At 31.7% G+C, this 25353-nt stretch overlaps 1 protein-coding gene and 1 non-coding gene across 2 annotated transcripts; both read right to left on the reverse strand.

Moving 5' to 3' along the window:
- Positions 1-5942: 5942 nt before the first annotated feature.
- On the reverse strand, positions 5943-25338 carry LOC135924714 (pre-mRNA-processing-splicing factor 8). The gene is made up of 47 exons (XM_065459820.1): positions 25278-25338; positions 25051-25231; positions 24841-25009; positions 24566-24730; positions 21669-21884; positions 21321-21533; positions 21068-21193; positions 20692-20797; positions 20343-20545; positions 20108-20227; positions 19023-19212; positions 18540-18659; positions 18177-18311; positions 17922-18131; positions 17690-17806; positions 17021-17137; positions 16659-16912; positions 16464-16590; positions 16004-16196; positions 15658-15724; positions 15303-15423; positions 14730-14894; positions 14306-14379; positions 13945-14091; positions 13547-13760; positions 13307-13423; positions 12669-12916; positions 12390-12569; positions 11935-12070; positions 11517-11686; positions 11269-11398; positions 11075-11221; positions 10824-10984; positions 10532-10729; positions 10283-10392; positions 10007-10134; positions 9665-9820; positions 9425-9586; positions 9038-9196; positions 8530-8663; positions 8219-8349; positions 7929-8162; positions 7671-7768; positions 7312-7452; positions 7010-7149; positions 6564-6781; positions 5943-6323 (listed from the first exon to the last, which is right to left on the reverse strand). The coding sequence occupies exons 2-47, from the start codon at positions 25220-25222 to the stop codon at positions 6169-6171; spliced, it is 7194 nt and encodes a 2397-aa protein (XP_065315892.1). The 5' UTR covers positions 25223-25231; positions 25278-25338; the 3' UTR covers positions 5943-6168.
- Positions 24212-24308, reverse strand: LOC135925601 (small nucleolar RNA U6-53/MBII-28). The gene has a single exon (XR_010571686.1). It is a non-coding gene; the product is annotated as a small nucleolar RNA U6-53/MBII-28 (small nucleolar RNA).
- Positions 25339-25353: the final 15 nt, after the last annotated feature.

The raw sequence follows: 25353 nt of genomic DNA on the forward strand, positions 1-25353 counted from the left end.
GAAACGACTAATTTAAATCAGGTATTAACAAATAGGCCAACATCATTCCAGAAAGTATCGAATAATTAATTGAAGATTGTTGAATTATATTGTAGAATCTGTGACTTAAACAATGATGAATCAACCTAAACCACCAACTGGAAGATAGTTCTTGAAAAAATAATTGCAGAATGCATAGAAGAAGATCCTAAAGATCAAAAGATTTTTCCAATTTTTTTTAATATAAATTAATATGTAAAAAAAAATTTTTTAATCTAAACGACCATTTTAATTTTCAGAACATAAATAAATTAAGCTCTATTGGAAAATAATTACTCTGAAAGGGATTAAGTTAATAAAATCAAGGTTGTTAAAAAATAGTTTAGAAAAATTCTAAAGATTGTGTTATGTATCTCAAGATAGCCTGCATCAGTTGTCTTTTATCATTAAAGATAATTATTTAAAAACATCTCAACCAAAATTATATCGTTTTACACTCAATCATTATGAATTGTAATATAAATTATAAACAATATTATAATATAACGTTGATAATTTTGTACAATGTGGAGATTTTTAAAATAAAATTTCTGTATTTACAGGGTATTCCTATCACCGTCCTCCCCTTTTTATCGTTAGTGGAAAGTGGAAAAGTTTTTTTTTGAATTTGTTTTTACCCAGTGTGTGACCGTTCAAGTGACTTTTTAGCGGTCAAATATGGTGTAAAATTTATTAGAAGTTCTTATGACAATTATTAGATAAATTTGATAAATTTGTAAATTTGTATGAAATAATGTGCAAGTTTACCAGTAACACAACCATCCCAAAAATCTAAATAGTTGTAAATCGATTTTAAAATTCCTATTTTATTCAATAATAATCATATTATTTTTAAAAAAAAAATATTTGGCTACATTATTATTTTATAAAGGTATAAATATTTGACTAGAAAATTGCGGTAAGGAAAGGTTATTTATTTCCCTGGCTTATCTTATCCATAATACAGAGAATAAGGGAAGGAATTGTAGCTATACGAGGAGTACGGCGAATACGGAGTATAAGGATAACCGCCGTACCCATATGGTGATTGGTAGCCGCCATATGGGTATCCTCCATAATACTGAGATTTGGCGTACATCGCGACCAATAAAAACTTTTTTTGATTTTTAAAAAAAAATAATATATAAATCTTAAAATCTTAAAAAATAAATATAAAGAATTTGATTTTTCATAATTGTAAAAATTTTTATATATATAATAAATATTTGGAGAATTTACCACAATAAGTGCTAATAAAGAATTCATGTTCGGAAAAATAAAGTTTTTTATTATAAGAATATCCGTGATAAAATTTTTGTGATATGATATAACAAGTTTATGATGAGACTATTTATAATAGCTTTTAAGAAAGAAAAAAAAATCATATTGATTTGAATAGCCGTTTCCTCTATCAACTTACTTAAATATTTTTTGTGTGTGTGATAATCATTTTTAAACTGTGTAACAAAATTTCAGTTTTACCATGTTAAAAAAAACATCTTTATTCAAAAAAATATATATCTAATAAGATGATAAGAGAGTTACTATTATAACCATTATATTTAATAAAAGTCGAAGGTCACATTTTGAAAATATTTTCTTTTATCATAAAATTTAATGGGGAAAATATTTGAATTCATTGATCATTTTTTTTTTTTTAAATTTATTTATTTTGTCCGAAAAGTCCATGGATATTCCACCAGGGAAGAAATGTTTAAGTTGGGATAGAAGGAGAGAAAGAAAATTAATAAATAATTATGTAAATAAACCTAATTTTTTCAAATCGAAATGAAAACCCAAATAATACCTTTAATCTCCTTTTTCGTAATTTTATATTTAAAAAAAAATATTATTTTTTTTAAAAAAGGGTGTTTTTTAATGTAATAAAATCAAATTTTTTTAATATTTTATAATCAAAGTATTTTATAACCTATCCACCTACTTTCCACAAACTTTACCCAATTAAATAAAAAAAATTTTAATGGCATTGACACTATATTTCAAAATTAAAAATACACAAAAATTCAAACATTTTATTTTAAAAAAAAAAATAACTTAATTAAATTTTAAAAAATTTTTAAATAATAAATTAAGCCCATTTGTGGTGTAATTCATTAAAATAAAATATTTTATTAAAAAGAATGAATTTAATTTCTATCCTATCCCAATGTTTGGTAAAATGCTTTAAAATTACATATACATTTCTTAGTGATTCTATACTGCTTTTGTATGTGGAGAAGAGAAGAGAAGAGAAGAGAAGAAGAGAAGAAGAGAAGAGAAGAGAAGAAGAAGAGAAGAGAAGAAGAGAAAGAGAGAGAAGAGAAGAGAAGAGAAGAGAGAAGAGGGGGGGAAGCATAAGTTTCACTGAAAATATAGATTTTATTAACTATGGCTTAAGTAAAAACTATTTTATAACATTATAAACAATATAAACTTTATTTGAACCAGTGAAAGCCTGTGATCAATTTCAATACAAAAAAAAAATTTTTTTCCCTCCAAATCTTATAATTTTTCCGCCTTACTTTTGAAAAGTCGCGATCAGTGAAAAAATTTTAATTTTTTTTTTATCGGATCAGGAGCATGATCTGAAAAATGGGTCTCCGTATGGAGTGCGCCATTTTTTTTTAGTAATCATCCAGGTTAATATTTATCTGGAAATTAGGGAGGCAAAATAACCCGATATAACTTTCTGCTTCACTATCTCGCAAAAATCAAATCATTGGTATATTTTTCAGACACCTGCAAACCCGACCCTTAGCCCGGCCTGGACGGTATTTCAATTTTTCTAAATATACTGAGCCGGATATCCGGGCCGGGCCGAGCCAGATATCCGGGCCGGGCCGTATATTTTAAAACCAAATATTTGAAATCGCCATTTTTAGCTGTAAAAAATCAAAAATAAAAAAATATATATGTATTTTAAAAAATCCGGGCCGGGCCTTTATAATTTTTTTTTCATTATTTATAAATGAGTATTAAGTTAATGAGTGTGAACCATTCGAATGTCTATTTGAATGTTATTCATACTTAAAAACCTTTACTAACATTATTTATAATGTATATCATTAATTAATTAAGAAATAAGTAAGTAAGATTGAAGATGAAGTAGTAGAAGTTGAAAGTAGTGCTATTGAAAGAAAGAAAGAAAGAAGAAGAAAGAAAGAAAGAAAGAAAGAAAGAAAGAAAGAAAGAAAGAAAGAAAGAAAGAAAGAAGAAGAAAGAAAGAAGAAGAAAGAAAGAAAGAAAGAAAGAAAGAAAGAAGAAGAAGAAGAAAGAAAGAAAGAATACGCTTTAGATTGGATATCCTTATAACAGCTTCTTTGTGGATCGTTCATTACATTCAAAATTGACTTGTAACTGATAGTTATAGCCGAAAAGAACGGTTATAGCGAATATTATAATCAGGCTTGGAAGCAATTTTTGACCAATTTTTAAATGCTTGTAATATTATATTAAAATTGTATGATTAGTTAAATTATTTAATTTCAAAAAAAAAATGCAATAAAATAAAATAAAAAAATTTTTTGTTGGTTTTTCTCTAATTTTGGCATGTCTAAACTTGATTTTATAGAAGGGGAATGTTTAAACCGTAAATATTATGTTTAACACAGCACTTTGATGATCTCGGCAAAATGAATGGTTACCCATTATCTTTTTTGTAATGGAAGTTAGATTGTGTTTTAAATTGTCTTAAAAAAAACATGGGTTAATTTTAGCCGATCTTAAAAGTGGAAATTAAACTGGGAAAGGGGGATATAAAAATAAATTTATAGTTATAGCAATTACGGATATCAGTATAAAAGTCGCGGTTTTAAAAATTTACTCACAAATAATATAGTCGTAGATATTTTATTATACATTAAATAGAAATTTTAACTTGTTCTACACGTTAACCGTCGATAACATTTTTTGCGACAATTTGATAGGGAAAAGAGCATATTTAAAAGTGAATTGATTTGATGCTCACTTATGACTACATGAAAATTTCCGATTCGTAAAAATTGCCCTATAACTGAGCGAAGATACAAATTAAACGCATGCGCATCTGACAGAACCTCGGTTCATTCTGATTTGTTCAAATATACTCTGGAATTCGATCGAGTCCTAAATTTTATTTTTTTCCGTGTAGCAAAATATTCCTAGCTCGGATCTTGGCAAAATTTTAACCTATTTTTGTTTTCCCAAATGCTTTTTATTAAATATTATTTTAAATAAAAATAACCAGTAAAATACACCAGTGCTCGTAAATATTCTGCTATTCTTGATTGCACATTTCATTTTTTTAAGATCAGTTCGTTATATATTTTAAGTCGGAACATGATATTTCTTATAGTCGAAATCGGTCGAAACAATTTTATTTTTCGAATAGGATCAGAAAACATAGGCCAGCTGTAGGGTTCCAATTTCTATATTTATAAGGGACTGGATATCCCTTATTCCTATAATTACAATTTTTTTAATTTATTTTTTCATGAAATATAATGGTTATTTATTTATTTTATCGAAGATATTGACCATCTTAGCGGCTAAATTGTACGGAAGAGTCTTATACCGCCTCAAGAGTGAACGTTCGAGAAGCAATAAAAAGAGTGAATACGTTATCTTCAATGACGATCCCAAAAAATCACATCACCATGATAAAAATTATTCGAATATCACCAAGTTAGATATCGTAGGAGATGGTGCCGACAATGGTGGCAAAGGCAGAAGTTTGCCCAAGGGTGATGCCAAATTTCCCGATTTCCTTAAAACTTTAGAACCTTCGGAAACACCTTTGTTTAATTTTAGCAAAGATAGGAAAAAGCGTAGCGCGGTGTTGAGCAGGGCTAAGAGGCACGGAAAAAAATTCGTAGGCCATTACCACCATTCATCATCAAGTTCTTCTTCGTCGTCGTCATCTTCCTCTAGCACAAGAAGTAGAGGTCATAAAGTCAGCTTTTTGGCTCTGTACAAACTATTAGGAAATGATATTTGGTGGCTAAAAGGATAGTCAAATAGATTGCAATAGCTTATATATACTCATTTTACAAAGTTGTTTTTAATTGGTTGAATGATATTTCATCTTTTATAAACACTAATTGACTTTTAATTATTTATAATTTATATTACACCTTTTTTTGTATAAGTAATATCGAATAAAGGCGAAAAATATGTTTTGACTCCAAGCGATAACTGAATCAAATTCTGACAAATATTTTTTTTTCAGCCAACCCAAACGCTGTGTGCACAAACCCAGATTTTAAAGGGATTTAGTAAATTTTATAATGTTTGAGTGTACTTTCAGGATTTATAATATTAATAAAATATACGGCCATTCTTTTTATCAATAGATAATTATATTCGTTAATTGTTTGATACATGTGCAATTAAGATAAAATTATTTAGATTGTATAGAAAGAAAATCAAAATATCGAAAGGGAATATCAAAAATGTATAAGATAAATCCAAATATAACATTTAATGAATTAACCAAACTTATTACTTTAAGTTGTCCTAGAACTTTAGATTTCAAAAAACATAGACAGGGTTCAATCATGTTATAAACAGAGAAAATAGATCCTGAGATATTAATCAAACAGCCCGATGGATATATGTTGACAGACAAAAATCGATGTCACAAATAGTTATGACCAAATAAGTTGCACTACCTACATATAACGTAGCGTTCGTCCTTAATAAGCTAATCGCCTTTTAGGTAAAAGTGTTTAGTTTTTACTATAAAGATATGTAAACTTATATTAGCAAATTTTGCAACATTTGATCTCTCTTTTTTTTAAAAAATTTATTCGATAATTATTTTCAATAAGACATAAATTCCCGCAAGAATTAATAAATATTGATTGATAAAGCTAGTTATATTTATATACAAATCACTATATAACATATTATATAAAATTATTATAAATGTTCCTCGCTTGACACATTTAAAAATCAATTTTATTTTCCAAATGATGTACAACCTTTTCCAGAATACATTAAGTTGAAGTCATTTATAGTTTTAAAACTAATATAATAAATCGATATATATTATATATTACACGATATTTTAAAGTGAAAAAAAAACGCATATAAAATGGAAAATGAATATTTAAAAAAATGATCTACAAATAAGTTAATAATGTATGATTGCTTTGCGAGGATGAACATCCGTCATATGTAGGCGTCTTCCCTATCTGCAACGACTTGCTCGGTGTCTTCTATAGAAGAGAAATTAAGGAAATGGGAAGGCCTGTGGACCTCATCATAAAACTCTTTAGGATTAGCCAGAGCCAGTTCATACTTCATGTTAACGTCATGTCTAACACCTAAATAAATAAGAAAAATAATGAATATTATGCCAATTGAATATCTGAAATATAATTGGATTTTGAACAGATTCTAATCATATTATACTTGATATTTTTTTTAAATCCATCTTCTAGGTGTGAGATAACCAAATAGGGATTAGATGATTTTTAAAAATCAATATTATTTATAGCAATAAAAAGAAAAGAAGTCAACTAAAATATTTTTTATATTATATAACGAAAACTTGCGGATTTTACCCATAAAATTGTAATTCCAGGAACCGTAGGTTGGTGTCATAAAGAATCCCAAGAATCTATCAGAGAGGAGCATTTGGACCCTGTCATAGTGTGCGGGGCTGTAGCCTTTAGGGTTGTTGAGATCGGTGGAAAGCAGGTTGGACGCATTTCCTTTCCCCCATTCGAAGCCCGAGGGGGTAAGCTTATACGCTGTCAGGGAACAAGACCCTGGAGTGAAACTGAATTAAAGTTTACAAAATTATTTTATTTTGTTCATATTATTTTCATAAATTTTTTTTCTATTCAATCTTTATACAATTTTCTAAACACCTCGCGCAAACCAAGCAAGACAGACCACTAGAGTAAAATTTAACCATTATTATGGCTAGAATTGAACACACAACCTTCAAGGTGCATATAAATTATAGTAATTGAGCATACTAATTTTTTTATTAATATGAATTAACCTGCAGGTGATGATAATAGTTTTCTCCCCATCCCATTCTGGGTTGGAAGCCATAATCTTGCTGTGCAAAGTTATGTCTTGAGGCGATAGCTGGGGTAATTCGTTAGGTTGAGTATGGATCCAGCCTAAAGGTTCCATTTCCTAATAATATTTTTTTTTCCATCGTTTTATTTATATAGCATTTATTAATCCTTTTTTTTCAATTTAAGCAGCTATAAACGGTTAAGTAAGCTTGTGAAAGATTTTAGAACACTATGTTACAATAATTATGGAATACAATATGACAGGGAAAAATGATTTTACCTTTAGGTATTCATGGTCAGGCAAAGCGTTAGGAAGGTGGACAGTCTGGTGAGTGCCCCATTGAGGAACCATAACTATGCAACGAATCTCCTTGACCTGTGGGTTATCTGGCGGACTTACCCCATACATGTAACCAGATATCTGAAAATAATATTTATATAACTTACCTTATAAAGTAAAAAGTTTTTTAACAACTAGTCGTAGAAGTCACTGATCTTTGAAAACAGCTCCGGGTGTATTATGTATGATGCTAATAAGCAAATTACTATCGTTCTTTTTAGAAGATTAAGTAAGAAATGGTATAAAAAATTGAAAACGCCGCTGATAAATATTTAAAAATTTTAATATGATGAATTAACCTGAGCTCTAAGATCAGAGATGCAAACAAACTTTTTGAGGGCATTTTTTGGAAGAACGTAAGTGTAATTGTTGAATCCACTGGCCCCAGATCTCCTACCTAATCAAATAATATACAGGAATAAATTATAAAAGCATTCATCTTTATTTGTTCGATTAAGGATTAGATTTTTAATCGTTCTTTCTTTCATTCTTTATATTTTTATCACTTCAATTTATACCTATCATTCTTTTTGAAATACATATTTATTTCCATTTACTTTCTCCCTCCCCGCCCAACGCTCCGCCTTCTGTCACGCCGCTAACATATATATGTGCAGCACGAAGTCTAAGATGTGTGGCTGAAATCGCGCGAACCCGCCATTCGGTCTTGCTGGCAAATGCCGAGGCTTCATATTGGCTCGTAGTGGCCGAAACAATTTCGTCTCCATGTTTGTTGACAGTTCGAGTCGTGATTGATGTGAGGTGTTGTTGCTTGTCAGGTTCGGCCACGCCTTAATAAGGAAAATATAATAAAATGAAGAGATAAGATAAAGATAAAAAATATTACCTGTTCCACTCTGCTCCCTGGTTTGCTTTTCGATTTCTGCAATCTGCTGCCGTTGTGCAGAGGGGGCACTAATTTCCATGCCAAGAATGACATCGCGTACTTCTGACTGAGTCAGACTTGCCACATTGACACTGGAAAATAATATTGCAACAAAAATTAAACAAATTTTTTTTTATTTTTCTATCTTTACTTATCCAATTTTATTCGTTATTTTTTTTAATCTTTTCCCTTCTTTATTTCTTCTATTCAATTTATTTCGCTTTCCATTCTATTTTCAATATTTTTTTCCCCTTAATCAAAAAAATTATTACTTGTTTTTCTTTCCGTAATCAGCGAGAATTAAATCTTTCAAGGAGACTTCCACCTTAATCCATTCCTCGTCAGTTAGTGTTGGCCAAATGTGATGGGATTCGGTTATGGTAGTTTTATCAGGCTTGAGGATAACCTAAATAAAAGAATAAGGATATTGTATAAGGGCTCATGAATGATTAGGAGATCGAATGGGTTAGGAGGGAGCCATTTAAAAGTATTTCCAAATATTTTTGGACTAGTAAATCATATTTCTTTTTTAGAAATGTTTTAAAGACACAATAAGCATGTGTATGAACAGAATGAAGTAAGCCATGTTAGATTATCGACTGATCCCACAATCGCCAGGTTAATGATTGGGAGAATCAGAGAGAAGTTTAGATGGGGTTGGAACTAAATTATGGGTATTGCTAATAAACTTAATTTGTTAAGAAAAATCTGGGGAAGATAAAAGGATCGATCATTTTTAGGGCGAAATATCGGATAAAACTTTCTAACAAGCTAACTAACTTTAGTTCTATCGTTATTGACGTGAAGAGCTCTGAGGATGAGAATGAGTCTAGAGAAAGCTGTGTAGGAAGATATGGTCTTGAGCCAATCGTCGTAAAGGTTAAACAGCACCATTTGTGGTTCCCCAGCTTTGAGAATTAAATCGCCAAACTTTTCGATCTGTTAATAAATCATTTAATAAATAAATTTATAATCCATTAAATTATATAAATTGTTCCATAGCAATAGAGCGTCGTGGCGGTGGCTCTTCTATTTAAATCTATCCAGCATTTATAAAATTGGTTGTAAAAATACATTCATATGAGAAAAAAGACTTTCGCCCTTATTCCACTTAAAAACCACGTGTTATAAACTGAAATAATGGAAAGGTAGGCATTAGAACTTTACTTTGAGACAAGCCTGAAACGGTAATTGCAATTCGCTCCCCTTAATAACGATATTAGGGAAATCGAGCAAATGGACTTCTAGCGGATCTAACATGCCCTTGCGGGTAACTATGATCTGTTTGGGTTGTTCCTCGACTGGGAGTGAGCGAATTAGAGCAGCCACCTTTATAACATAATTAAAGGATAGGATTAATTCATTACCTTAAAAAACAAGGGGAAAAATAAAATTAGAAGAACAAACTTCTTCCGCAGTTTTCCATTTAGCCAGCTGACCCAATCGCTTCTGACCAGCCCAAACCGAGGTGTGAATAATTTTGAGAAACAGCTGACCGGTCCGCGGGTTAAATACAAAAATGGCGCCGTTTATGGGTTTGGTGGTTAGATTGCCCTCAAACGTCTAAATGTTTTTGTTATTTTTATTTCTTTTAGGCCTTTAGAAAAGCTCGCAAAATAAATATTGGTTAACTATAATCCCTTTTAAATGTCCTCATTTATTTAAAAATTTATTATCTTTTTAGATTGGTTAAATTTTCATTCACACGTGGCCTAACCTGTCCTTCAGTAATAAAATCAATTTTTTGACCTTGTGTATGGTGACCCTGTAAACATTGGTATCGTCAACGAACCATATGATTTGATTGCTGAAGAGTTCCCCGTAATTTTGTGAAGAGAGGTAAGGCTCAGTCGGCTCCGAGGAATAGAGTTGCAGACCTGGATGACAAAATATGTGAATATATTGAACCTAACGGTAAAAGGTAGATTATCGTTTTAATTTTAGGTCTAATATCACGATGGCCTTAAATTGACCAGAAAATGGTCAATTTTATTACAAGCTTGGCAAGAGTGAAAATAAGTAAACCTTTCCTGATGCGTTCCCTCAAAACGTAAAGAGCAGGATTAGCCTTCATAATCTTTGCCATGGCTTGTTGAATGAGTGGTTTGATCCCTGGAAACCAATTGCCATAAGCGCTATATGGTTAAATTCCATAAATATATTGAATGAATTGAAATGATGGAATGTGATATAAGACCCATTTCATAGGCATAAAAAGTGGCCTATCAAAAAATGGGTTAAGCAGTGGGTTTTATTATATAGAGTATTAGTAACCTGTAAAGGTTATAAGCCAGATCCACAGCTACTAAGCAACCTGTCGGTGAGGGGTAGATGCTCATGTTATCGGTAGTGTAGTCTAAAAATTTGGCGCGAGCATAACGTTCCACGTCGTGGGAGTCGTAGTCACCCCACCTGAGTTGAACGTCAAGCCAGTATTTTTGGCCACCACCGCTTGACGCGTCCGTGACATCCCTTACAGAATTTACAGAAAAAGAAGGGAATAGGTTAAAAAAAATATATATAAATTTGAAAGAGTGAGTGCAGAAAAAATATAATTAAGTATTACTTGGAATCCCCGAGGAGTGAAGGTCTAGATATATTCCATTTATAAGCGGCAAATAGTAAAATATCGGCACAAGAACTGTTCATCTTGTAAGACTTTCTGGGATGGATGGTTTCCTTCTGCACCGTTTCAATCTCGAGGGCGTCTAATTCTTGGTCGAACACCTATTCATAAATTTAAAAATTTCCGTGTTTGTAAAAAAAAAAAAAAAAAATTGTCTTAAAAAAAATAAATAAAGGAATAGAGAAACTGACTTGACACAAGTCCATAACTATGGATTCGTGTATTTTTTGCCACAAATGTGCCCGGAAAATTTGGATGAGAGAAATTTTCAAAGTGGGAATCTTTCCGTGCATAAAGATCCCCGTTAGATCGAGTTGCACCTGAAAACCGACATACACCTGAAAAATAGAATAATTTATGTTGACCAATGAATGAATGAATATACGTTGGCCCTGTTGATAGTAGGCGACCACCATAAAGTGAAACGTCGATTGGGTATCTGGTTGAGACCGGACCTCTGTGCATTGGTCAGCTTCTTATATTTCATGGATTCTTCGAAGCCACTTGCCTTTTCCCTGTATAAAATAAGTCACATCATGTGGGATACGCCATTATTTTTTTTATCTTATGCAAATAAGGTTTTATTGTCCTTCTCCCACAGTCTTTACAAAAATAATATTATAGAAATGAAACCAAAAAAGTCCCTCCCAGGTCGGGAAATAGGTTCCTTTAAAGAGGGTGTGCTCTAGTATTCCTTCGACACCTCCCAGAGCCTGAATCATGTCTGTTCTATAATTGTTGAGATTCCACAATTTGCCATCGTGCCTTTGGTGGGTCCACCAGAAAGGATTTTGTTTTAGAACCTTTTGGTGTTTTGTTTTTAATCGAAAATTCGATTTTTAAATTATTAAATTTATCAATCTAACATTATTTATTACTCATTCATTCCAATATTTGCTTCTATTCTCATTTCTTCCCACTAGTGTTACTAAATATAGTTACATTTTTGGAAAAAATAATTGTTTTTTTTGGAATGTAACAGCTTAAGCTTTATAAAAAGTAACTTACAACACTAGCTCCCCCAAAAAAATATTATTTGCCATCTATGTACCTGATATTGTTTAAAATCAGTTCTAATCCTCCATCCTTTATCGTATGCTAAGGTATGCCTATCTTTTTGGAACAATGTGTTGATCCTTGGTATGCCACGATCCCAGCTGTCCTCTAAATCTTCTAACGTTAAACGCCTAAAAATATATAGTAACGAAAGATTGGATCAAAATAAAAATTTGATCCTCATTTAAGAGAATGCATTATGAATTGTATTATAGCAATGCCAAGCCACGTATTCTATAAATAAATTGAAATAGGAGAAAATGTATCCATAAATTATATAATGTAATTTATGGAAACACAAATATCATAATAACTGATAATGCAACCGTATTCTAACAGAACCATATATAATTTTTCTTCATGAATATTTCTACATTATTCCTCATTTTGAAATTCATTTTCTAATCTTTCATTAAATACATATCATACCATAATGTATGTTTTAAAAACCTATTTTGGGCATTGGCCTCCTGCCTTTTAAGGGCGTATTCCGCCCATACTCGCTGCGAGTCCACAATTTCGCTTTCCCAAGGCTGCACGTAACGGTAAAGGTTGGGAATCAGCTGATCCTCGTCATGACTCATACCCGACCGGAAATGAGTTATGCCCGCATCGGTTTGCTGCATCCATCTGTAAGTGAGTATAGGAATAATAAATAATGACCAAACTTTTAGCGGGTAAGTATATTTATAACATCCAAAAGTGGTTCATTCTAATCAAAATGCAAACCTGAGATCAGACTGGGGTATGAGCACGTGACCCATACTCAACATCCCCAATCCTCCTAACTCTTTGGGCGTGTAAAACACAACTGGGGGGAAACGACTGGGCATTTTGCTGTTCAAGCCTATCTTGATCCTGGTTTGAATCTTGTTTTCGCACTTGACCAGCAAATCCAGGAGCTCTTGAGTGTTGACCGCAGATTCACGGTAGTAAGTCATGAGGCCAATCAAAGCCGTGTTCCATTTGTTTACTATCTATAATGAACGATAATTATAAGAAAAGCATTCTGCCTTGTCCCGTTTTTGTAAACACGTTCTGGGAACGGAACTTTGGGAAAATTTATTGTGTAATTATATGAATAATAAAAACTTTTTTTATATATATAAAATCAAATTCAGAATAATTTAACTGTAATAAATTTCAACGGATAATTTTGAATTAAGTTGCCAAATTTGTGCCAAGTATTTTCGACACCCAAATTTATATTAACCACTGCCCAAAATATAAACGATAATTAGAGAATGTTTTAATTCATAAATAGATATAACAACTTATCTATAGATTATTAATCAAATTTGCGTGTATAGAAAAAAAATAAACAAAATTTATGACGGGCAAATGAACAAAGTGAGAGGAATGTTTACTTTAGTAAACGTAGTTGATCCAGATGCCATGAGAATTTGCCTGACTCTGTTGTGGAAGCGTTGCATACTCTCGTCGTCCACACGGAGAAAGCATTGAGCTGTGCGTTCCTTAGTCACCTCCATTTTTTTGAAAAATAGTTTAATTAGAATTAATTTTTTTTTATGAATACAATCTTATTGGCATCACCAAGTAAATGCGAAAAATGGTATAATAAATCCAAATATTAAAAAAAAACCGACCTCATTTTGCAAGTTCCAGACTCCGTCCCTGTGGGTGCACTCGTCCCCGACGAGGGCCCTCAACTTGGGTAATAACCGGCATTCGAACCCGCTCATATCAAATAGCAAATTCGGATTGTCTTTCGAATAGACCGAGGCGAAGCTTTCTTCCCATATCACGGTGCTGACTGAACGGGGAAGGCGGTTCTTGATGTCCCAAAAGACGGCTCGGCCTCTGTAACATATAGGGTATATAAACACGCAATTCGCCACCGAATAATTTTCTCTAGCTTATTTTGTTTTTTTGATCTCTCTCTAGGGCTACGATAAAAAAAAAACCAAAACAAAAACATATCCTGTTTAGCCTGTCTATTCTCTCCTACTTCCTTTTTTAAAATTCCATTTATCACGTGACTTACAGATTAACGTCGTGCTTCATGAGCCTCATCCTGGCGTCTCTTGGCCAGCACTTCTTATTGTTGTAACCGACTATGTTCTCGTTATTAGGGTCAGGATGTTCCGTCAAATATCTTTGAATCAAATCGCGCGCCTCTTCGGCGGTGAACCTTAATTTAGAAAAGAGGAAGAATCAGAAGGAATGAAAATTGAATCTTAAATTTGGATAAATAGTCGAGAGAATTTCCTCAAGATAAATCATGAAATAACCAAATTAATTACACTAGTTTTAATTTTCCTGGTGGTTGATTTATAAATAAAAGAGATTTAAAGAACAATTTTAGATCATCATAGGAATAAAATAGGAAATGAAATAAAATTTACCGGAAGAAGACGTGAATCTTATCAATGTATCTGGAGTAAAGCCTAATAGGGTGAGATGTTTCCGTTACCACATCCTATATATTAATTATCGTGAAGATATTTTAAAAAATACATCTAATTTATGATGGAGACTCAACAATCAACATGATTACTTGAACAGAATCCCCCCTCCACTCGTAGAATTATCTTAAATTAATATGAGACTGGTTAATAAAGACTCTGGAAGATCCAAAAGGGGTTTTTGGAGACCTTTAACCGATTCTGCAAAAAAGTGATTGGAGGGTGTATATATATATATATAATAAACACGACAAATTAATTTTAATCTTATAAAAACACTCGATTTAATTTCTAATTTTTTTTTTATCACGCTTATAAAATGTATATTTGGGGTTTTTAAAAAAAGATAGAGTGAGAGATTGACTTGAAAGGTCAAAAAGTCGTTGGGCATTTGTGGTGGGCCCGCCATTTCGCTGGCCCTGTGGAGTCCAAGGATCAGCAAATCCATAACGAGTCCGTAATATTGGGTCATGAAGGAAGAAAATTGAAGACCCCTTATGATACCGTAGGAATTGGTGTGGTTCATGTCCTAAATTAAATATGTACACGTATATCACTTATTAAGAAATGAAGGAGAAAAAGATGGGAAAGAAAATAAGAATAAAGGAAAAGTTATTAAAACAAACAAATATAAAAGGGAAAAATAAGAAATTTCAAAGTAAACGTTTTCAGTGCAAGGATATTTTTCGTCAAATGCGAAAGGCGCCAAATAAATTAAGGCCCTTCTACATAGGAATTAGCATGACATTATTCATCATAAACGTTTAAAACACTAGGAAAGATATTTTTTAAAAAAAATAGAAATTAATAATAAAATAAAAAGGAATGGAAAGAAAAGAAAAGGAATGGAAAGAAAAGAAAAGGAATGGAAAGAAAAGAAAAGGAATGGAAAGAAAAGGAATGGAAAGAAAAGGAATGGAAAGAAATGAAGTCAAACTTTATAATTTATGACGATGTTGTTTTTGGCCGTCATATAATCGGCAATGTTGTGATCGACTATGAGGCGGAGGAGCCTGTTAAGCAACGTCAGGTCAATTTTTTCGTACATCTTGTCGAACCTTCAAAGAGTTAAATATTTGTGTATTACAATTTATCTTTTTAAAAAAGTAATAAATGAATCAAATGACAAAAAAAAAGAGTGAATATAGTCGGAGCTAAAATTTGTTATGACTTTAAAGGACAAGAAAGAAAGAAAGAAAGAAAGAAAGAAAGAAAGAAAGAAAGAAAGAAAGAAAGAGAGAAAGAAATTATCCTATTTTAATTTTCAAAAAAATATATATATTATTCAAAACTTTGACTCCAGCATGACATCGCATTCTCCTTCAGAGGTTTCCCACACGTTCTGTAAATTGTTGATGCCTTTAAAATACAAAATAATCATTATTCATCGTATTTGCATTCCTTTAATTTTCTGCTTCATTTTTTCGCTTATTCCTTCTAAACATTCCTAAAAGCAAATGTCCATCTGTAAAAAGAAAAAAAAAAGGATCTCGTTGCCAGCTTGATAGCCATAATTGATTTAAATCCAATCGTCCTATAACCTATTCGTTATTTTTTATGTTATCGTCACCATCTTTCCTCTTTAAATCACAATTCCAAAAGGAATAGAATAAAGAGGTTAAAAAAAATATACCAAACCTTGGCACCATTTGTAGACAAGAAGAGGGGGCGGTTCGGAGTCGGAAGGCTTAATCCAAGGTGGAAAGAGCCGCCTCTTGTCCGCTTCGTACCACAGGTACTGATCGAGATACGCGTCAGTTATCTTTTCGAGTGGTTCCACGTCGTAGATAGGTACCAGATGGCTGTAGAGGTCCATGAACTCTATTCCCACCTGTAAGATATTTATCAAAATGTGGTACAGATTTTCATTTCCTTTCTCTTTATTTGTCCTCCTTTAAAAACGAGTTACATTCCACGTACTCACTGTAAATAATCAATTTATTTCATAAATCCTCATCATCCCTAAGAAGGGAACAACAATTCTATACAAACCTATTCATGCCATGAATAATTCCTTAAAAATATAAAATAACTATAGGATAAAACCTATATAAAAAAACTATTTTTGAAATTATATCGAGTATTTTTATGGTTAAACCTCTTTAAAGGCTCTCTGGGTAAGAAGATGCCGTTTAATACGGGACAAGGCTTCGTGGGGGTTATCGTAAGCCTGCTCAATCAATCCAAGCTCTTCCCTCTGGGATTGATTTAAACGACTCTTCACGCTATGGAAAAAAATTTGTCATTTAGCAAATATAAGTCTACTTTATTCTAGAAAAAACAATTTGCAAACCTATATGCCTCCTTAAGTCTCTCCAACGCGAGAATTAGCAGCTTCGTGTCGTGTTTGTAACTCAGCGGAGGAAATGGAATTGGACTAAATCGTCTGCTCTCCAGCCAATGAACGGCCGCTGTGTATATCGCCACAGCTTCCTCCGCACTCACGTAAGGACCATCCTTTAAGTAATTATGTTGACGCTCTTGTTCCGCTTTCAGATACAAGCGGGTTAAACGACCCAGATTCTTTTTGCACACGGTTTTGTCAACCTAGCATTCATAAATAAAAGAAGGAAAGAAATAAATAAGGTTGAAAAATCGAAATGAACTTTAGATAACTTCAAAGTAAATTAATGAAATAAATTAATGTATGTGTACAGTGGCTCCTCTTCTTATACGTTCCCTGTTGTAATGGGCGGTGCTGGTCCACCAATCGGCCTTCGATTTCACGTACCGAAGAATCATATTTTCGACCGGAAGTGGTAAGCCTGGAACCTTGACATAAAAAAAAAATAAGCATGGATTAAAATTTAATGAACCTACTCTTAAATATTTTAGGGAATTGCGTTATTTTCCTAATACCTCGTCCTAGCTCAGCTAAATTAAGTCGCAAAGTGTTTTTTACCAATTTAATTGTTTGTCCAAGCATGCCAACTAATTTACCATGAATTATTCAAATTATTTAAAAAGATACAAAGTTTTAAATAAAATTCATAATACATTTTAATTCTAAAAAAAAATCAAACCCCATTTTTCCTCATATTGCTTTCTGAAATAATATGATTCCGAAATTTAGCTAGCCAAAACAAAATTGGCTACTAATTGGATAGTAACATGTGAATTTGATGAGATTAATTAATCAATTCGGCGAGAAAAGAGGGTTAGGGTTTTAATAACATTATAATAAAATAAATGATTAAATAAATATCGAAAATCTAAATTATGTAATCATGGATTTGTTTTTTATTATATGTAGAACTGATATTTATGTGGTAAGGGTAAAAAGTTAGGATGTTTGTATTTTTTTTAATAATTTTTCTTTTTAACCTTCCAGGGAATGTTGGCCTTCCAGCATCTCCAAGCCTCGCTCAAGTGCTGTAGAATGGTCCTGGCTTTATTTTGCTTGATACCTTCTGGCATCATGTCTAGGATATCGTGCATGACCTAAAATTTAACGTGTGTAAAGTGAAGGAACCAAAAATATGGGGAATAAAATAAAAAGAATATGGAAAAAGAAGAGAAATACAGGAAATACTAAAAAAAATTAAAAGGAATATACGGAAGCCCTGAGTTCCAGGTCAAAATGGCTTTCGACCCTTTGCTTGGTGACTGTCTTGGTGATGCCCTTAGAGTGTCTCCCTTCGAATTGACGAGAAAGAAGGTTGCCCAACCACCTTTCCAACAAGGGCGTTACCCCTCGCAGGAAAAAGAGCCACACCCGCCACCCTGCTGCCCAGAAACCGCATCCCGGACCTTTTCCTACCGGACCCTGCAAAATTATATTGTAACATCAAATTTATGTGATAAAATAAACCGTATTGAATCGGTAGTATATCAAATGCTTGAGATCTTTGCACATGCGTATTTGCTTCATGAGTTTGTACTTGTACCTGTACATGCCGGTCAGCTGACCGACGTGGGAAAATATGTACTGCAAACCATCAGCAAGCTTATATATTTTTTTTATAGTAAAAGAATGGAACCATACAAACAAAATGAATAGAAAATTATAAATTAATCGTAAAGAAAGGAAAGATTTTTCATTGCATATTATTATTTAAATCAACTTGCATCTATGACTAAATTAGACGAAAAAAAATGGGGGCTTTTTTTTAGCTCTCTTTCGATTGGATGAATTTATTATTTGTTTTGATAGGATTTAAAAAAAATTTTCAACCTGGAAAGCGTCCACATTATTGAGCCTATATTGGACGTGAGCGTCTACTACTAATTTGGTGAGCCTTAAAATTTCTCGACACAAATGGAAAGCGTTTCCAAAACGCGATTTTTTTCTTTCCTTTTATATATATATATATACAAAAAATTTATATTCCATTTCCTGTTTATGATCTGTATTATATTGATACTCTTTCTAAATCATTTATAATATATTTGGTAATCTCTTGCAATTTTAATTTTAATTTGATTTTGACATTCTTCAAAATCAAATCATACAAGTCAATAAAAAATTCAAAAAAAATTTTCTATACATAGTTTTATCTCGCTTAGTTTAAATATTCAAAAAATATGGCCCTATCAGTTAGACTGAGAAATTCTATCCTGCTATATTACATTTCTAATCTTATTTATCCCGTTAATCGATTCACACAACATCCCAAACTATTTTAAAGTTATCATTGATTCCTCCTTAATTTTATACCTTGGTGGTCAGCGTCTTGACTGGTTTGAGATTGAAATTGTAATCCAAGTGCAAATAATTCAAGCTTTTCCTGTGGATCAACAAGTTGAGCATGTTATAGCCCTGTCTGCAAACCTGAAGACCTACCTCGACCCAATCCAATTTCGTGCTTTGGAAAAATTTGGTGGCCTTGAAAGAACGGAACAGATATCTATCGGGTTGGAGATGGGGGGGGGGGGCGCAAGTAAATTTACATAATTGGTAATTTAAAGTAATCCTACTTTTGAGAGAGAAAGAGAACCTAACCTGGCATTGTAACTTCTCAAATGGCCCTTGTCATATCTAATACATTATCATTTATGTTGTTATGATATTTCAAATACTAATTCTGATAAAGATTTTAGGGAAATTTGATGGGAAAAAAAAAAATAAATAGCTAATAATTATTATTTAAAAACGTTTAAAATATTACTCTAAAAAAAAATTTAAATATCGAAACGATAATAAATTTATTTCAATCTTTCAAGTCCAAATGTAAGCAAACAACATCTCAAAATTAGGAATCTATTCGACAGAAAAACGAAATGAAACTAACTTTATAGAAACATAGTTTAGTATAGATTTAAAAAAAAAACCATTTCAAAAAGAACTACATTTTCATTTGCTAAACTTCTCCACCTCGCCACTGAGGAGTAAACAATGACATATAATAATACCTAGACTGACGATCCATTCGTGATAATGCATTTGAAAACGTCGTTGAATGCAAATCAGCTGGACCCGCCATTTTGGTAACATGTATAGTAATTATTCTCATGTTAAAAATTACTATTAAATTGATAAACTTGCTTATTATCCCGATGATCGGGCAATACTTTAATAAAGTTTGTGTCAGACATAAGGAATAAATTGGCCTCTCGTTTAAAATTTTTAATAATAATATGGGGTAACCAAAATGGCGTTCCCAGAAGTTTTTCGGTTGATGTATACACATGTCAGTCTAGGTATCATTTTGTCATTGGGAGTTAAGTTGATGAGTAAAATTGTCATATTTAAAAAGTTAGACATTAAATCTATTTTTTTTATAAATGAAATAAAAGGGTAACCTCTTCTTTTGTGATTTTGGCGGTTTGTGTTTCAAAGCGTTTAGAACAAAATATTTTAGCAATTTCTGATAACTGACCCTGACCTTGACAGGTTGACCAGCCGGGCAGTGTTCTCTGTACCTAAAATGATTCGTTTCAAAAATTAAACAATGTTAAACGATCTTCATTTTTTTTCCGTTTAGTCCTCTTACTAACAAACTCCCCTTTCTCTCAGAATTCCTAATACATTCCTTACCAAATCTTGACTAGAGGTATATCCATGGCTCTCCGGCATCTATCCGAACGCGAGTTGAAAGGTCGTGGAGCCCAAAGTAAGGCTATACCATTAGCCGTGTGGTCCGTATAGAGGGGAAGAGATTTGAGAACGGGCTCGAAGAAGGGTGGAAGCGTGAAGGCTTCTTCCTCCTCGGGGGTCGGCAGTTGTGAGTTTTCTTGTTGCTAAACACCACGTTTTAAAGGAGCGCAATTATTTTAAAAAGTGGTAACAAATGAAAGGAAACATGGGAAATTAAACAAATAACGAAACACGACTGAATGAATTAATGAAAGAAGAGAGGGAAGGGAAGAAGGAAAATGGAAATTACTCGGAAGGTGTGCCTGTGGGAAATGGGGTTGATCAGCGGGTCGAAGTAAAAGGCAGGTAAGTCTGGGTCCTCGGTCTTGATGTAGACTACATTGGGCATGTGGTACCTGAGTAAATTGAAATAAATAACCCAAATAAAAACTACGTTATGGGCAGTTATCAATCTTAGTAAGTGGGGTTGTTAAAAAGGTCCGATTCGAAAAACGACCCGACTATGATTTTAGCCGCAATAATATTAGCCTCGAGATTTGGAAAGGAGAGGTTCAAACCTTTCTGTCACATATGAGCAAAATCTCCTGGCTTACGAGAATATTATTTTGGCTAAAAATCTTGACCGGGTCATTTTCCGAAATGGAGCCGAGTAGTGAGTGCATTACTTAGATAAATGAACGTAGAGGGGCATGTTATTGTAAAGGTATGGAAAAGCTATTCGATACTCTGTCCTGATTGGTTGTCGGATAATTATCTTGTTGATATCGTTGAACTCGTTCCAGTCCTCATCCCTTTATTTGCAAGAAAATAAATTGTACGATTAAATTGTTAAAATAACTGAGTTAAACTGCAGTTCCTTTATTCAAAAATTTCCTTTAAAGATCAGTTAAAAACAGGTAAAAAGCGATGGGTTATAACTGGATCTGGGAATCCTTGATTAGGGGTTCGAACTTGGGCCCACCAGGAATAGCTAAGTTAAGAGCTTTTGCGGTGAAGAAGGACTTCAGGTCGAAGAGGTAAAAATAGTTATCATCTACCAAGTCGGTCAACAGCTGATTCGCGAGTCTGTACAAGGTGGACATGATAGGCAGGCTAAGTTGCCATTTCCTGTAAGTCGAACCATTTATGTACCTTTAAACAATAATAGATAAATAATTATTGTTTTATTTTTGTTGTTTCATTCTTATAATCAAGGTTCAAATCAAAGCTCATATGGTTGTGATCACTAACCTACCTAAATTAGAATATAAAATTTTGTATCAAAACTTTGTTCCGACGAGTGCCCTATGTCCATAAAACCAAGGTAGAACGGCCCTGTCTTCTTCTGGATCCAGATCCATCTGAACAGGTTCCAACGGTTCCACGTCGAGAACATTATCCGCATAGTCCAATGGGGGTTCTTCATCGTCAAAAGGGGGGAAACGCATACGTTTAAAATGGCGCCGATCCCGCTTTTCGCGTCTCATCATGATCCACATGGAGCTGTTGAAAAAAGGCGGTAAATGTGGGTATATAAAGAAATGAAGATTAGAAATGGAATGAGAAAAATTCTCCTCCCAAACCACATGGAGTTCAAATAAATAAAATAAACTATGACCAGAAGGATGATTAAGTTGTATTAAAAAGTGTTTTATTTGTTAAAAATTCAAACTATTTAGAAATCGAAATTGTCCATTCACTGTATATATTTCAAATATTTAGCGTAAGATATATTTTAAAAAAACTAGGAAAATATAAGATGTTATGTTAATATATAATAAATATTAATAGTATGGGGGAAAAAGAAGTGAGATTAGTAGGAGAGAAAGTATGAATAAACATAGGAAAAATAATGAAAATGTATTCTTAAAAACAAAACAAAGAATTTAAAAACTCCAAATAGGAACTTGTATTAAAGGGATAATAAATAAATAAATATGGATATTTTTATAAAATGTCTACTATGATAAAGAAATAAAAATATTTCATTTAAATTGTATTATTATTTTATGAATTTTAAAATAAAAACACTCTCAAATGGACAATATATACATATTTATATAGAAAGTATGTGTATTACTAATAAGAAGTGAATTTAATTTAGTTCAGAAGAAAAATATAAACAGTTATCTAAGAAACCACGATTAAAGCTGACTGTATAATTTTAAAAGAATCATGATCCTCATTACTCTAGGAATCTTTTGTATCTAAAATCTTTAAATAGATTGTAGCCTTGGGGATCTAAGAGCCCAGCCCCAATAACTATTGGAGGGGGGGGGGGGGTGATATGAAGATTTGAAAGATGGTAATACTTCCTGATATTGCATCTTTCGACTGTTAAGATCGGATATTTTCGATAGTTAGAGAACTGGGAGACAGCGCGTAATCCCGAATGGGATGTTTCCTCTTATCACCAGAGAAGAGAATATTTGGAAACCCATCTAATATTTTGCCATCGGACAGGGATAGATGAACAAGTTCAAAGTTTATATAATTTTCTCTTTTATTTGCTTTTATTTAAATAATAGTCATTTTCCAATGTTAACATTTTATTTAATTGTTAAATTTTATTTAGTATGTAAATAATTTGATGTAATGTTAATTAAGAATTCATTATAATATTGTTAAATTAAGATGATGTGTTATTTTGTCCTGTTTAATTAATATTGATTCAATATTTTTTGATCTCATAGATGGCACAAAAATTTGGACATCTATTAGCCAAATCTCAGGCTAAAATATTGAGTTAGCCATTTTTAAACAATGTCAAATTTGGTGGTCATTTAACAAAACTACTTCTCTGGTATGTTCTTATTGTTGTTAAGGAATAAAATGTTCCTTCATTGGTACAAGTATTAATGGGTAGTTACCAAAAATCCCATGATTTTTGTAATAATGTAATATTATCTTTACTGGTGGATCAACTTATGGCTAATCGATAAGGTAAATCTGTGACAGCATTTCCTCTTCTTGGTGAATTAATAATAAAAAAAAATATATATATATTTCAGGCCCACCTAAAACTCATTTGAGTAATAAAACTTCTTTTTTTTAAAAACTATAAATTTAAACTTATATTTTACTATTAATATATATAACCTGAAAGGTATCATTTGCACCTAATAATTTTTATTGCTAATAATGGCGTTTTAAAATATACGATCCAACCCAGATTTAGGCCCATGTATACCCTGTTTTGAGATATTGATAAATCTCAAAATGCTGTAAATATTGTAAATAGTTAGTGAGCCTGGTATTTAATATTATTTATTTCATTTTATTGTTAATACCATTGATGATTAATTTGTATAAATTTATATTGTAAAAGCCTGGTGGATAACATTATTATAATTATTTATTTCAATGGTTATTGTAAATAATGTATTTTAATGATTAATTTGTATAAATTTATATTTTTAATTTATACACCTTAATTACTATTTAGCATTAATGTTTATTGTTTAATGTATATATATATATATATATATATATATATATATAGGTGAACCCTGATGAAAAAAAGGATATAATAATTTGTGCAATAAAATTAACTTCTTACTTTAAAATTTATTCATATGAAAATATAACTTTTTAATAATTACAAACCAAGTGATTACACATGCATATTCGATTTTATTTACATACAAAAATAAAATTATTCATAAAATAAATTAATTTTTATTAATGAAGATTTTGTAAACCTTGGTGATAATTTACTATATAAGGATTTAATTTATAACTGTAAATTTCCAACTTAAAGAATGGAAAAAACTTCAACCTTCAAGTTGACATATGTCATTTAATTTTTTTTAAACAAAATTCAAAAAAGCAAATCTCAGAAATACAAATTTTCAACTCATTTGCAAATGTGAATATTAAAAATACTCCCATTTGTATAAGTATTAGCATGGCTTAACATCATTGATTTGCTGTGATAACATCGTAAAACTAATAATGAATATAAATATACTTGGGTATTACTTTAGGAGAAAATTTATCTTTCTATTATATTAATATGCGTTGTTTATCCTACCTCAGAATTATAGGTCTATATCATATTATAAGCAGTGTTTAAAATATTTCAAGGATAGAATAGTTTATAAAATAAAAATAAGTTTAAAAAAATTTGTATGAGTTTTTCTGGAAAAAGTCCTATCAATTTAAAAAATATTATCTAATTATACCCCCATTGTGCTATGAAGTGGGGTTCTATAACCCATGGGATTTCATTGACAAATGTTATGGCACCAGTAATGTGATAGAGTACTTGAACATCTCTAATTTGCTCCCAAGGCATTGGCATGTTTTCCATTAATTTTATAATGGCGTGTGGAATGTATTTAAGTGCACTATAAAAAAATTTAAATAATAAAAAAATATTAAAATTAGGCAATCTATAAAAATAAAATATTTTAAAAATCTTATTGTAACCAATTTTGAGATATCAAATAATTTTTACCCCAAATATACTCTTTTATCATGTCTATATTTGCGATTTGTCATATCCCCATGATCCCTGACAATTTTTCTTATATGTTCTGGTGGCATATCTTCCTTTTGGTTATCGACAAAACCAAATTTTCTCTTTTCAGCATATTTTTTAGTCTGCAATTGTTGCCATTTCTTTGCTATAAAACAAATGTTTAAGATTAAATTGTAATATAATTACCTTTATCTTGTAGGTATTCGTCTTTTAAATATTCAGGTATCTGTTGAGCCCGAGGTTTAGGGGCTGGTGGAGGAGTTATCTGAATAGCATGTTGAGGTATCACATTTATTGGTTGAATAGGAGGTCTACCTCCTGGCATCATATGCGGAAAAGGAGGAGGTATTATAGACATTTATTATTTCTTAAATTACAATAAAATTATTTTAAATGTATTAATTTTCACGTACTTTGACTTTAAACGTTTAATAACTCATTCATTCATAAACAATATGCATGCTTAACACAAACAGCAATATTTGATAT

This window comes from Gordionus sp. m RMFG-2023, chromosome 2 (assembly GCF_954871325.1).
Source record: "Gordionus sp. m RMFG-2023 chromosome 2, tfGorSpeb1-WG-v2, whole genome shotgun sequence".
Lineage (NCBI taxonomy): Eukaryota > Metazoa > Nematomorpha > Gordioida > Chordodea > Parachordodidae > Gordionus > Gordionus sp. m RMFG-2023.

Excerpts from the sequence above, each read along its gene's own strand:
- LOC135924714 (XM_065459820.1), bottom strand. The coding sequence starts at position 25,222 with ATGTCTATAATACCTCCTCCTTTTCCGCATATGATGCCAGGAGGTAGA. Across the intron at positions 21,534-21,668 it reads AGGGCACTCGTCGGAACAAA|GTACATAAATGGTTCGACTT; the intron begins GTTTTGATACAA and ends TATTGTTTAAAG. Across the intron at positions 9,197-9,424 it reads CGTTTCAGGCTTGTCTCAAA|ATCGAAAAGTTTGGCGATTT; the intron begins GTAAAGTTCTAA and ends ATTTATTAACAG.